Source organism: Urocampus carinirostris, chromosome 3, assembly GCF_059441175.1.
Source record: "Urocampus carinirostris isolate Australia breed hairy pipefish chromosome 3, RoL_Ucar_1.0, whole genome shotgun sequence".
Taxonomy (NCBI): domain Eukaryota; kingdom Metazoa; phylum Chordata; class Actinopteri; order Syngnathiformes; family Syngnathidae; genus Urocampus; species Urocampus carinirostris.
In genome coordinates this window covers 51948042-51960903 of record NC_142351.1, presented here as the reverse complement: position 1 = coordinate 51960903, position 12862 = coordinate 51948042, and the positions used below count along the sequence as shown (strand labels likewise).

At 40.0% G+C, this 12862-nt stretch overlaps 1 protein-coding gene across 2 annotated transcripts; it reads right to left on the bottom strand.

Moving 5' to 3' along the window:
• Window positions 1-109: 109 nt before the first annotated feature.
• On the bottom strand, window positions 110-12177 carry sarnp (SAP domain containing ribonucleoprotein). Of its 2 annotated transcripts, none has more exons than XM_088332336.1 (11): window positions 12011-12177; window positions 11241-11340; window positions 7329-7372; window positions 7191-7261; window positions 7068-7119; window positions 6919-6995; window positions 3268-3305; window positions 3173-3195; window positions 3043-3111; window positions 1624-1710; window positions 110-679 (listed from the first exon to the last, which is right to left on the bottom strand). In XM_088332336.1, the coding sequence occupies exons 1-11, from the start codon at window positions 12041-12043 to the stop codon at window positions 638-640; spliced, it is 636 nt and encodes a 211-aa protein (XP_088188462.1). In that variant the 5' UTR covers window positions 12044-12177; the 3' UTR covers window positions 110-637. The 2 variants fall into 2 exon arrangements, with proteins under 2 accessions (XP_088188462.1, XP_088188463.1); XM_088332337.1 differs by having other exon boundaries at window positions 6919-6992.
• Between the last annotated feature and the right edge of the window lie 685 nt (window positions 12178-12862).

Genomic DNA, 12862 nt, shown 5'->3' with positions numbered 1-12862 from the left:
AGTAAGCAGTGATACTGCAAGAGATTAATGTCATCACCTTTTGCAACAATTGAAAGACTTGAAGGTGGTAAATCCCAGGGGCTGAAAAAAATACTGCGAGAACATTCAATATAGGAAATTTGAAAAGGTTTTATTTTATAAAATCAACAGAACTTTGAGACAGTGTACAAAGCAGGTACAGGCATCCAACTTAAAAGTCAACAAAAACATTGCGTGCCACAACTAAAATGTGTAAAACGACATATTTTCTAATTCCAATCACCATCCCATTGAGCTGAAAAACTTTCATTTGGTGGGGAGCTAGATGTATTTGAAGGAAAAAAAGTGAGACACCCCAGGTATATTCATAACACAAAGATGCAGTTTTTTCAAGTAACTAGTGGCTGCTTTGTCCTAGGCTGCCAAAGGAGAAATTACTCTATTAAGATTGGAAACATGCTCACTTGAAAACTTGCTCATTCAACGTAAAAAGACTCAAGAAAAAGGGCACACACAAAAAAACTTGACAGAGCCAGCAAAAACGATTTGTGCCAGTAAACGAGCAGCCAATCAAGAGCTCTCCAACAACAAACCTACTCTTGTCTACTAATTTGATGACTGAGGTCAGAGTCTATGACCTTTGACCCGCTCGTATGCTTTATACGATTCCAAATCGAGCAGCACGCTTCATTTTCTTTGCCTGTGGAGGGAGAAAAAGATGAACACAATAAGAAGGTGGACGACAGCCGAGCCTGAACTAATTGCTATCAAACGTGTCGAATGACGAGCTGAAACAGACACGGTTCACAAGATGCATGACAAGCAAGGTAGTAGTAATCGGGGTGAAAGAAGAATGCCTAACCTGCTCCTTGGACAGTGACAGAATTAATGAACAGACCGACTTGTTGGATATTAATACTTTTATGTGCATACTTGCAGTGCTTTTTACAAAACCCCTTTTTTGGGGTCAAAACTATTATGAGATCATCTTCAAGCGTTTTGGGGCTTATTATTCAAAGACCAGGCATGAACATTGGGGAGGGCTTAAAAACGTGAGATGGGAGTGGAGGAAAAAAAAACATTTCTGTATAGCACTCTTAATTTTTGATAAAAAAATGTTTACACATTTTTTGCTCAACCTTTTCAAAGCTCAAACCAAGCATTGAAAGTGATAAATGTTGTTGAACACAGTCAAAATTAAAACCATTACAAACACACTATTTACTTCATGTCCTTTGAAGTGCAATTTATTATCAGATACAGTTGTTTCCCTTGTCATGCTTCTTGTAATTATATCTCTAAGGGCGACTGTTTTCTCCATTCTAACATTTGTCTCTGGTACTGTGAATAAAAATAGTGTGATCATGAAATAAAACGAGCATTCGATCATGACACACGAATGAAAACAGCACTCCTGGGAGAGCAAACGATACAGATTTCAATTCAAATGCACCACCTGAAACGCCCGATTCACGCTGGGAAATCTGAAAATTCCCTTCTCTCCACCTCAAAACATTTCTCCTCAGATCTATACAATTCACATTGGTCACCGATTTTGACTTCAAAACGTTTCATTTCTCCTATAGGTGAGAGATTTGCAACTCTGAAAGACAACAATCGGTGAAAGCAGGATTAAAAAGTTACCTCGACGTCTACTGAACCTGTGACTCCGCCCCCTGTGATGATGCCGAACCTCTCCTTTCTCTTAATCAGCTTTTCGTCTGATTCCAACTGCCAGCAACCACAAGCAAAGAGCACATTTGATTTAATACGCAACTCAAAACATCACAGATGAATATTTAAATGTATTGTAATCCCTGAATAATCACGGTTTTAGTATCCCTGCCCTGACTTTTAACATGCACTCTGCCTCACAGCAATAATCGACCTAAGATAATGGATCGCAGACACATGGTTTTGTTCATTTTGGGCAGTAAGAAAAAAAAGCCGCAGGGCAAAAATTTGCTCACTCCGCCGCACTCTCAACATTAGTGAAACGGGGATATTGGATTGCAGCCTCACAGTGTAGTTCGTTTCATACGGGCCACAGGGGCATGCTTCAGCATGCTCGAACTGAAATGAAAAATAAAAAAAAATAAAAAGCTTTCTGCGATGGTGCATCCAGTATACACGCAGCAAGGTTGGAATTTAGGTTTAAAATTTTGTTTAAACTTTTGAAGAATGCAACAGAGCCACAAAGTAAAAAGTAGCAAAGGATTACAGTACTCCAATTTTTCACTGATGTAATCTATGCAAAAGCACTCAAACGTATTTCCCCCCCAAAAACCCCGAGTGGATGTGAACTTCCCGCTTTACCCGATATAATGCTACAGGGCCTCTTATGGAGTCAACCTAGCATTCTGTAAGGTAAAATATCAAATATTTAGTCTTTACAGAATTAGAGAGGACGGATTAGGTTTTGCGTCATTTCTGAAATAGCATTGGTGATTTGCTTATGAAACCTTAGCCTTAAAAGCCTATAAGAATTACTAGCAAAAGCAGCCAACTACACCGTCAGCTTGGTTTATCATTTTTATTGAAGTATCAATATTCAATGAAGTATTAAAATAGTATAGATAATGCCAGCATACATACTCTAAATATATAGAAGCAAAGTGTAATATAGTTCTTTAAATTTATTTGCCACCATTCTTTAGCCAGTACATTTTAAAAGCTTGAGTGGGATGAAAATGCTTTCCTACAGAGGCATTTGCATGCTTATAGTCCATTGAAATGGGCTTCCTGAATTTCAGCTCCACGCTAATCAATTTAGGTTCCAAGTTTCAATTACAAAATTTAAAATCATACTTATATATCTCGAAGATTTTGCCCCTGTGGTGTTATGTGCCTTTTGACTGTTCTATTTGATTGCATATCATTAATCCGTACTATTAATAATGTATACATTGTACGTCCTGCAACATATCTGCGTTCTCCGAAGCTTGGTTGTAACATACACTTCCACATGCAAATCCTGTCTGTAGGTCAGTCAGTCCAGGGTGGGCCATGCAAACGAAACGTTTATTTTCCCCAGCTCACACTGTTGCTTAGAGCATGGTTCACCTTTTGTGAGACGGCAGACACGTTCATTCCAAATCTCTCCGCCCGCTTCTTCAGCTGTTCCATGTTGACCTGTGATACACGCCATTAATTGCTCATGTGTGTGTCAGCGCTTGGGCGCGGCAGCTCTTACCGGGGCATTTTTGGCCAGGGTGCCTGTGTAAGAATAAATAATTAATAAATTGAGGTGGTCGAATGCCTGCAGTCAGGTGGGATGATCACACGTACCTGTGGACCCACTTGAAGCGCCATCGACCAAACCAAACCTGCAAAAGCAAACACCAGCAAACATGAAGCACACTCCACCACTTGAGCTGAACAGCAAACCGATCATATTACATGCCTTTTAAATGTTTTTAATAATATAACAATTTCATTACAACTGTTTTTTAAACATTTGAATTATCAGATTATTTGCTAATCAACAATCATTTCCCTTTGTTAAACAATGAAAAAAATGGACATTAGACAAAGCTTTAAAGTTTTAAATTGAAAAGAGCTAATTAGTATCAAATGCGATTTGAGTTGAACAATCATCAAAGTGACTGAATATCTAAGTTTGATACCTTAGAATACACAGCTTAGCGCCTTCTTTGTCACAATTATTACTATGCTGTTATTTTTCATATTATAAAGAAAAGTGAAATTTAATATTCAGATATTCCTTTCTTGTACACATTTTCTTTCATTGTTTTAACTCAGAATGCATTTTCATCATTCTTGTTCTCACTTGTCTATAAAAGCGGAAGGAGTCATTAGTGATCCATTGGCTATGCCTATATATTGAGATCCAGAAAAAATGGGCGACTGTGTCCTTGCAAGCATCGAACGGCATTAAAAAGAAAACAAGATTGAACCATCAGCAAAATAGGGGCAAAGTCACAATGCTGTGGGGCATTCCTCTCTGTTAGATTGCTGTGTGAATGACAGAATGAGTGATTAATGTGTGTGTACTTTTTCAGCTCACGATCTAATCATAGCCCTTAACCCTCTGATATAGTCATTCTGCCCCCCACCCCCTGGTTACAAGAGGGAAACGACATACAAATGGCATCAGAAATTTGAAACTGACACTCGGCCTCAACTTCCCTTAGCCAAAAGAAATTCAACAAATTAATTTAAAACACAAACAAAAGGCAACAGATAAAAAATGTCTCCACACTCAAAGAAAAGTGGACCTCAACCAAGTGGACCTATTGTGAGCTTTCTCTCTCTGATTTACTGTGGTTCCATAAGGGAGCAGTGGAAAGATCTGGGGGGACGGTGAGGAAGAAGGGGGCTGTCGGGAGGTGGCATTCCAAAGTCGAAGTCAAATTGTTTAATTGACAATTTGTACACAACACGTCAGGGGCTGCACGATTAACTGAAATTGAATTGACATCGCGATGTGACGTAGTGCGGTTGTGAAACCGCAAAGCACTGCGTTTTTTTCAAGGTTTTGTAGTGAGTGATGGAGTTTTGGACAACCACAATTGTTACTGTTGAAATTTTAAAGCGCCGACCAATCAGAGGCAAGTTTTAATAAATGGCACAAGGCATTAAACGCGATTCAAAGTTTGCAAGCACCACACTATGCCACACCCACAGTGTGAGCTCATTGAGTGTCATGGCGGACTCCGTAAACATAGTGCCAGAGTCAACGAACGAGAAAGAAACAAAGCTTGCACCAAAGAAGGGCGGTACATCACTTGTTTGGACCTGCAGTGGAACCTCGGTTTTCGAACGCCTCTCAGTTCGAACAATTCGGAGTCCGACCAAAAATTTGGAGAAATTCTTGCTTCGCTGTTTGGTCAAAAAAATCGGAGTTCGAACGCCGGTAATGCATGAGTCCGTACGCTAGGATGCGATGCCGAGCGGCGTACGGGTGGAGATCGTGTAGATCGCCCCCCACCCCTCGTGACCAACTGTTATCGCGTGCGGATGTGCTTCGTTTTGCTTTCGCCTTTAATATAGGTGTACGAAGTGTTTTAGCCCCTAATTATGCCTCCAAAGAAAGTCAGTGCAAGCAGCAAAATTGCTACAGGTGAAAAAAGAAAAGTAGAGCGTACAACTATTGCATTTAAGAAATAATAGCAAAATATGAAGGAGGTGTGCGAGTGTCTGGTCTTGCTAGGGAATACCCCACAGTCCACCTGCACCTTCTGCTGACCACCACAAAGAAATCCTATTCATAATTATTTTCTTTATCCTTTTTTTTTTATTTTTACACGTTCATGTTAGCGTAATCTTTCGTACGGAAGATTACGATAACACGAACGTACAATTAGCCTGGGTTAGCTTCACGTTTACGTTAAACATTCCAGGTAAACATTCAGGGTGTTGGAACGGAGCCCAACATTCAGGGTGTTGGAACGCAGGCCCCTTTCCAATGAACCGCTCACCACTTGTTGTGGAGACCCGGAAAGTAAATGACTTGTAAACAACCTGATTTTTTTTATTTTTACACGTTCATGTTAGCGTAATCTTTCGTGCGGAAGATTACGATAACGCGAACGTACGATTAGCCTGGGTTAGCTTTATGATTACGGTAAACATTCAGGGTGTCGAAACGATTTACATTATTTTTAATGGGAAAAATGATTTCGGTGATCGAACAAATCGGTTTTCGAACAGGGTTCTGGAACGGATTATGGTCGAGAACCGAGGTTCCACTGTATTTTGGTTTTGACAAAGCGGACGTGGAACAGAAAAAAACGCCTGTGTAGTCGCTAGGTCCAGAGGAAACACAAGTCATTTGTACCAGCACCTTAAAAATTATCCCATGTGAAAATACATGGCACATCAAAAAGGATTACAAGTAAAAGACAAAGAAAGTGCATCTACAATTGGACTGGAAGGTAAACAAACCTCCATCAAAACGGCATTTGCACCCTTCACGCTGTACGAAAAAAGTTTGCAAAGGCACAAAGAAATAACCAATGCCGCGACTAGCTATAAATGTCTTAAGTGTCCAACCCCAAAACTGCATTATCGGTTAGAGGGAACACTTTTTATTTATGAAAGTTAATAAGTGAAAGGTTACAATAAGAGTAATAAATAGTTGTAGCAGTAGTGTTAATAAGTTTGCAGCAATGGTGAGCTTGAATTGATACTTGAATACATTTCTGGCATGGATAAACATGCTGCAGTAGCACATGGTAAATTTTTTATTACACTAATTGCAGACATGTCATGTTTACAGCCTTAAAAGTATGTGGATTATTTTAATGTTCTTGATTTTTTTAAAAGAGTTCATCATTTTCTTTTTTCAAATGTTATTTATGTTAGATGTCGATTTTGTTTGGTTATGAAGACATGTCAAAATAAATAATTGGAATATTATTTTGTGATGTATTATTTTGAAAATTCTCCAGACCACTATTTTAATGAGCTTGAAATGCTATCTAGTGCATTTCATAGGTGGGTAGGTACTTTTATCGATCGGAGAATTGAAAAGTAAAAAATGGTTACAATAAGCAACAGAGCTCGGCATAAGATGGTGCGGTTTTCTATAGGTTTAGCATTTCAATATGGTTGCGCGTTAACAAAAACAAAATTAACAGAGAAAATGTAATTAAGAAAAAAAAAAAATCGAAAATAGCATCCAAATCGCAATACTGGTCTGAAAAATGACAATTCGTTTTTTTTTCCCCAAAAAACGTGCAGCCCTACAAAACGTGCAGCAGGAGGAGCTAGGAATTCACTGGGGAGCCAAGGGGGTGCCAGCCTGCAAATGTTTGGGAACCATTGATTTACATTAACGATTGTGCTATTGTAGTTTGAGCCAAGAAAAGGTTCTGCTTGGGATAATTTCATTTTGCTTTGGAATGATCCCCCTTACTTAGTGGCTTGACTCAGCCAGAAAGCAAAAGGGCTGAGAAGCAACGGTGAGGTACTCACCTGGCCGCACGTTGAGCTTTCTTGTCCTCAGCCGAAGCAGGAATATTGAAACGTTGGGCGCGTTGCTGCAGCCGCTGCTTGACGCAGGGTGAGGATCACGAGTTAAAATGCGCATGAGGAATAAGGTATGTGGGATGGAGGCGACATACTTCACCAGCGTCAGCTGGAGGACAGATCTTCACAATCTTCTTCTCAGCTGGTCTAAAATACAAGCATGTGGAGACTTGACTTAAAAAAAATACAATAAAGGAGGAAGTTGTGAAGCAACTTACAGGTCGGCCACTGGGGAAGGTGTTCTTTTGATATCTTTGCCGTTGTCCACCATCTCTCCCTTTGTAAAATCCTGCCACGCAAACCAAATGGTCCCGAGAGCTGCCAATAAACGTCACTTTGCTGAGCAGAAACCTTACCACGTTGTCATCTGCCAGTACGTCGTCCACGTCCACATCCTCATCTGTAACAACATCAAAGACACAGACAGTTAAGGGTACTAACACAACAGTAGTGTATGAGGTTACCGACAATAAAAGTGCAAGACAGAAAGTCAACAGAGTCACGCATACCCTGACTGGCACTGGTGACTATCTGCCTAATTTTCCTAACGTTTTGTTTCTATGACTTATCGGGAGCGATAGGGACGTTAAGATATTGGTAAAGTCCCACATCGCTTTGAGACCTTGACCGTAACGCATTTTGCCATCATTGCTGTGGAAGACTTGAGGGAGCAGTCCCAGAGCTGACTACTTGAGAAGGACGGTGCCCCTTGGAGAAAAGTCTAGTTGAGTCTGAAACTTATTTTGTGGGTGAAGGTTTAAGTGAGATATTTCTCAGATGTCCAAAGTGATATGCATGTGTCTTGCATCAAGAGACGTTACAGAAAATGACAACAACGCACAGAGAAAAGCACAACCGGGCCACGGTCATTTGGGCACACATAATGGCACTGACTGGTGAGGTAGGTCAACATTTTCTTTGAAATCAGAACTCACAAGAGTGGAAAGGGTGCCAAAGACGTTCAGCAACTGCATCGTTTGTGCAATTGTCTCCATATGTACTCAAATAAAAAGCCATAGGTTCCTTACCCGTTCTATACAGTAGTTGGCATTAGAAGCTGAGTCAGTCCCTCAAAGCTGAGGCGCTTTTTAAGTGCCAATCTTCAGTACACACTGCTGATAATTTTTTTTACACGCTTTAATTTATATATTTTTCCCATGTTTTTCAGAGGTTCATGTCTAAATGGGTTAAAAATGAATTATTGTTTTCTTTTGCAATGTATAGCACTGTAGGGTTATTTTTAAGTTTTGTTTTTTGTACATTTTCTTCCAGGGATTCTGTTTAGTTTTTTTACTTTAAATCTGTCCAGTGAGTTAAAAAACTAAGATTGTTTTTCATTTAAAAATTCATTTTTTAGATCTGGAAAATATTTAAATTCAGACCTTTTTTATTTATTCGGGATTCTATATTTCACTTAAAATTTGTTATATGTAAAAAAAAAACAACAGTTCATTCTCATATTTCATACTGCATTTGTTCCACTTAAAAGTTAAATATTTTTACCTTAATTTTGGGCTGTGGAGAAATAGATTTTTTTTGCATGGGTGTGACATGTATCCAATCTGTTGCCGTCCGTCTGACATCAGACCCAGGCCACTTTCAAATTCTGTCCTAAAACTGATATACATCTGATGTTTTGGAATGCGACCGCTTTAAGAATGATCAAGATGCATTCACGCGACATGCACGTCATTGATAGGCAACAGGCGTCACTAATCTTTTCAACAATGCAACAGGAAGCGGACAAAAACACAGAGGACATTCAATGGAGGGAAAGCAAGGTTCTGGATAACATCAATATTTGGATGACAACTCCGTTAAGCTTCAGGTAGCACAATAACGCCGTTAACATCCATGAGTACTTGGTTCCGCAAACAATGAGCGCATCGCGTATGACGTCACCCGTCCTCTTTTGCACATGCGGGACACTTGTGGCATTAACACAGGTGTTCACGATAAGTCATATTTGGTTTGAAATGTAAACCATCCTACAAAAGATTTCAGCCCCAAAAAAATTGAAATAGAGCAGATAGATTATTAATCCCCGCAGGGAAATTCACACTTCCAGCAGTATCCTTGTGTTGAAAATAAAACAATAATAAAGTAAAAGGAATAGCATCCACTACACAGCATTATCTCCAGACAGAAGAGCAGTTTCAGTGACAGACTGAAGAGATCTTTTCTTCTTCATGCCATGAGGCTCTTTAACTCTACCCGGCAGAGTAAAAGCCCACATTAAACTACACCACCTACATTGCATATTACCGAATTTTATTGCAATATGTATTCTGTGTAGCACTATTTAGATATTCTATATAACACGCTACAGTGGGCATTTGCACGTCACACTGGGTATTTGTATATTGTATTCTTTTTGCTGTATTATTGTAATGTTCTCAGCTCAGGGATGCTGCTGGAAATGTGAATTTCCCTCCGGGGTTGAATAAAGTATCTATATATCTATCTAATACATAAATACCCAATGTAACATGCTGATATAGAGTATTTCAATAGTGCTACATAAAATACACACTAATAAAATTAGGGTAATATGCAATGTGGGGTGTGGTTTAATGTGGACTTTTACTCCCCTAGGTGGAGTTAAAGAGCCTTATTGCATGAGGAAGAAATTATCTCCTCTGTCTGTCTGTGAAACAAAACTGTGACAGCAGTCTGTCGCTGAAGCTTTGGAGATAATGCTGTGTAGTGGATGTGATGAATTGTCCATGATTGACCGCAACTTTTTCAGTGCCCGTCTCTCAGCTACAGTTGTCAGGCTGTCCAGCTCTGTGCCCACAACAGAGCCCACTTTCCCCAGCATTTGTTTTTCAAGGATTTTGTGTTTCTTGACTCTAAAGTTGCTTAATATAAACAACTTCAATTAATAAGTAAAAGTTGACTATAGATTGAAGAAATAAAGCCTTTTATAATCAAGGAGTACAATATATATTTTTTAATATATATATATGAATTAATATTATTTTTCTGAAAAGACCAAAATGTTAGTTATTGGTCCATCTAAATGCCGTGACTTCTTCTCAAAAACTGCTGTGAACATTGACAAATGTCACATCACACAGAGTGACTCAGTTAAAAATTTAGGTGTCATATTTGACCCCGATCTGTCCTTTCAAACACATGTGACGAAAATTACTAGAACCGCTTTCTTCCATCTTCGCAACATTGCTAAAATTCGTCCTATAGTGTCGCAGTCGGATGCGGAAATTTTAATTCACGGGTTTGTTACCTCCAGTCTTGATTACTGTAATGCACTACTCTCCGGTCTCCCGAAGTCCAGAATCAAGTGTCTTCAGCTGGTACAAAATGCTGCAGCGAGGCTTTTAACTAGGACAAAAAAGTCCGATCACATCACGCCGATTTCGGCTAACCTGCATTGGCTCCCTGTTAGCCTAAGATGTGATTTCAGGGTTCTCTTAGTATTATACAAGATCAGACATGGACTTGCTCCCTCATATCTTTCAGATCTGATTTCCCCCTATGTTCCGGTCCGAAGCCTTCGTTTTGAGAGCGCCGGTCTTCTGGTGATCCCAAGAGCCAAGAAGTGTTCCGCTGGTTCGAGAGCGTTCTCCATCCGGGCACCGGTGCTGTGGAATGCTCTTCCCCCTGAGATCCGATCTGCAACCTCAGTGGAAGTGTTTAAATCTAAGCTTAAAACACACTTCTACTCTATAGCATATGAATAACCCATACTTTTGGTGGACAATATCTCTGTATTATTTGTGATTGCAACATCCTTTGCTGTCTGTTCATCCTGAAAGGGGGATGCCACATGTGCGGTCCCTTCAAGGTTTTTTCATTTTCCTCATGTTGAGGTTTTTGAGTTTTTCCTTGCCCTCATGTTGGTTCCAGATCAGGGGATGGTGTAATAATAGTCTGAAAAAATAGTCTGTGTAATAACCTGTGAAGCCTTTTGAGACTCTTTGTGATTAAGGGCTATACAAATAGAATGACTTGACTTAATTATGATATTAATGTGGTGGATACGGTTCATTATTGTGGGCAATACATCATTGAAAAAAACAAATAATCAGAAAAGCCGTTTGGGATCCAAAGGAGCCGGAATCTCCATCATGTCATCCAAAGCGGTTTCCTGCTCTGAGCAAATTGTTATAATGGCGACAAGGCGTCTCTTGACTTGATCTCGGATGTCCTCTTCTTCTGCATCTCGCTAAGCGATAGTGTTCCGCCATGTCCGACACACACACGCGCGCGGAAAACCCAACCGCCCGCCGTGTCTCAGGGCTCACCGTGCTCATCGAGATATGTCTGCAGGCGCGCTACCAGCTCCCCCTTGTTGCCTTTGGTCTCCAGGCCTCGCGCTTCACACTCTTGCCTCAGCTCTGCGAGCTGCAAGCAGAAAAAAACATGGCAAAACAAGTTCAACCAGATACGATGCCAAAGTCTATCATATGTAGCCATTCCTGTTACAAGTACATTTGAAGAAAAATGTAGCTCTTTGTGACTTTTTTTCCGCTGGAAAAGTGTTCGATTGACATGTTTTTTTTTTATCAACATAAACTTCACAAGCATACAAAAATTCTCAATCAATATCGGCTTGTAGAGCAGGAGGTTTAAAACATGGCATGATGTAAGCATTGATCATTAAGCAAGAAATGCATTGACACATAGGTGCCCTTTAATAAGTTAAGGTACGCCGATATAAAGTTAAATTATTTCTCTTTTGAAGCATACCTGAAAAACATGGCCACATGAAAATGATCATTTCTTAAAATCTATAGCACCCGTAAAAGAGCAGCCGTGAGCATATTTGCCAAAGATTTTTCATCAGAAACGCTAATGTTGTTTTTTTGGACTTGGACACAGAACGCTCAGACAACGTGAGCACGTATTAGCATTAGCAGTGAATGTAATGTACACCCTCCAGAGAGCCCCGCGCTTATTTTTTTTCCGCGGCCCCAAGTCCGAAGCGAAACAAATGAAATTTCAAGTACCTTATAAGAATCCGTAAAGTGAAACTCACACAGTCCTACAGTAACTAGAAACCGGGAAAACCAACCTTGAGTTTGTGCAGCTCGATCACTTCAGCCATCTTCCGTTATTGCTGAACCGCTTCCACCAATTAAACAACGGCAAACGTTCTTCTTCGTTTTTTATTGGTGGTTGGTGGATAAATTAGGGTTCGCGACCGCCATCTTTCGGTCAACTTTCCAAACGAAGATATTTTGTTACGAATGAACTCGAATTTTTTGGGGGTTAATATCTCATCTCATCTCATTAGCCGTACCGCTTATCCTCATTAGGGTCACGGGGGGGGGGGGGGGGGGGGGGGGGGGGGGGGGGGGGGGGTTAATATCGATCATAGAAAACTTAATAGAAAATCAAGCGTCTGGATAAATGTTGATGTTTGAAAGGCTTGTAAGCTTTGGCCCACTTTTACAGAGGTGCAGGACAGTGCAGCCTGCAGCCAGGTACTCTTGCACGTTTAAGGAACGTTGTGTATTATTTAGCGCATTTTAGTGGTAAAATTTGTACTCGTTAAAAAGAATGAATTGAATAATTAGCAAAAACATCGGCACCATCGTATAAAAAGTGCATTTTCTCAAATACTCCTAAGTTGAGAAAATTGTTTTGGCGGAATATTAAGTTGTGGGAATTTTTAAAGCAAATGGGACTTCAACCCATCCAAAAATGAATTTAACGAATTACTCAATGCTATTACAAAGCAATTTGTCTCTCCTGGGTGGAAACCTGTGTAGGCCTGAAGAGGGATGTGCGCCAACAGGCTGTATTTACCCAAGACACAACTCAGGGGATGTTGCCCTTGTGGTTAAGGGATCCAATCAATCAATTAATCAATCAATCAATCATTGAAATAACAAAGAAACCCCCCATACTTCAATTTCTTACA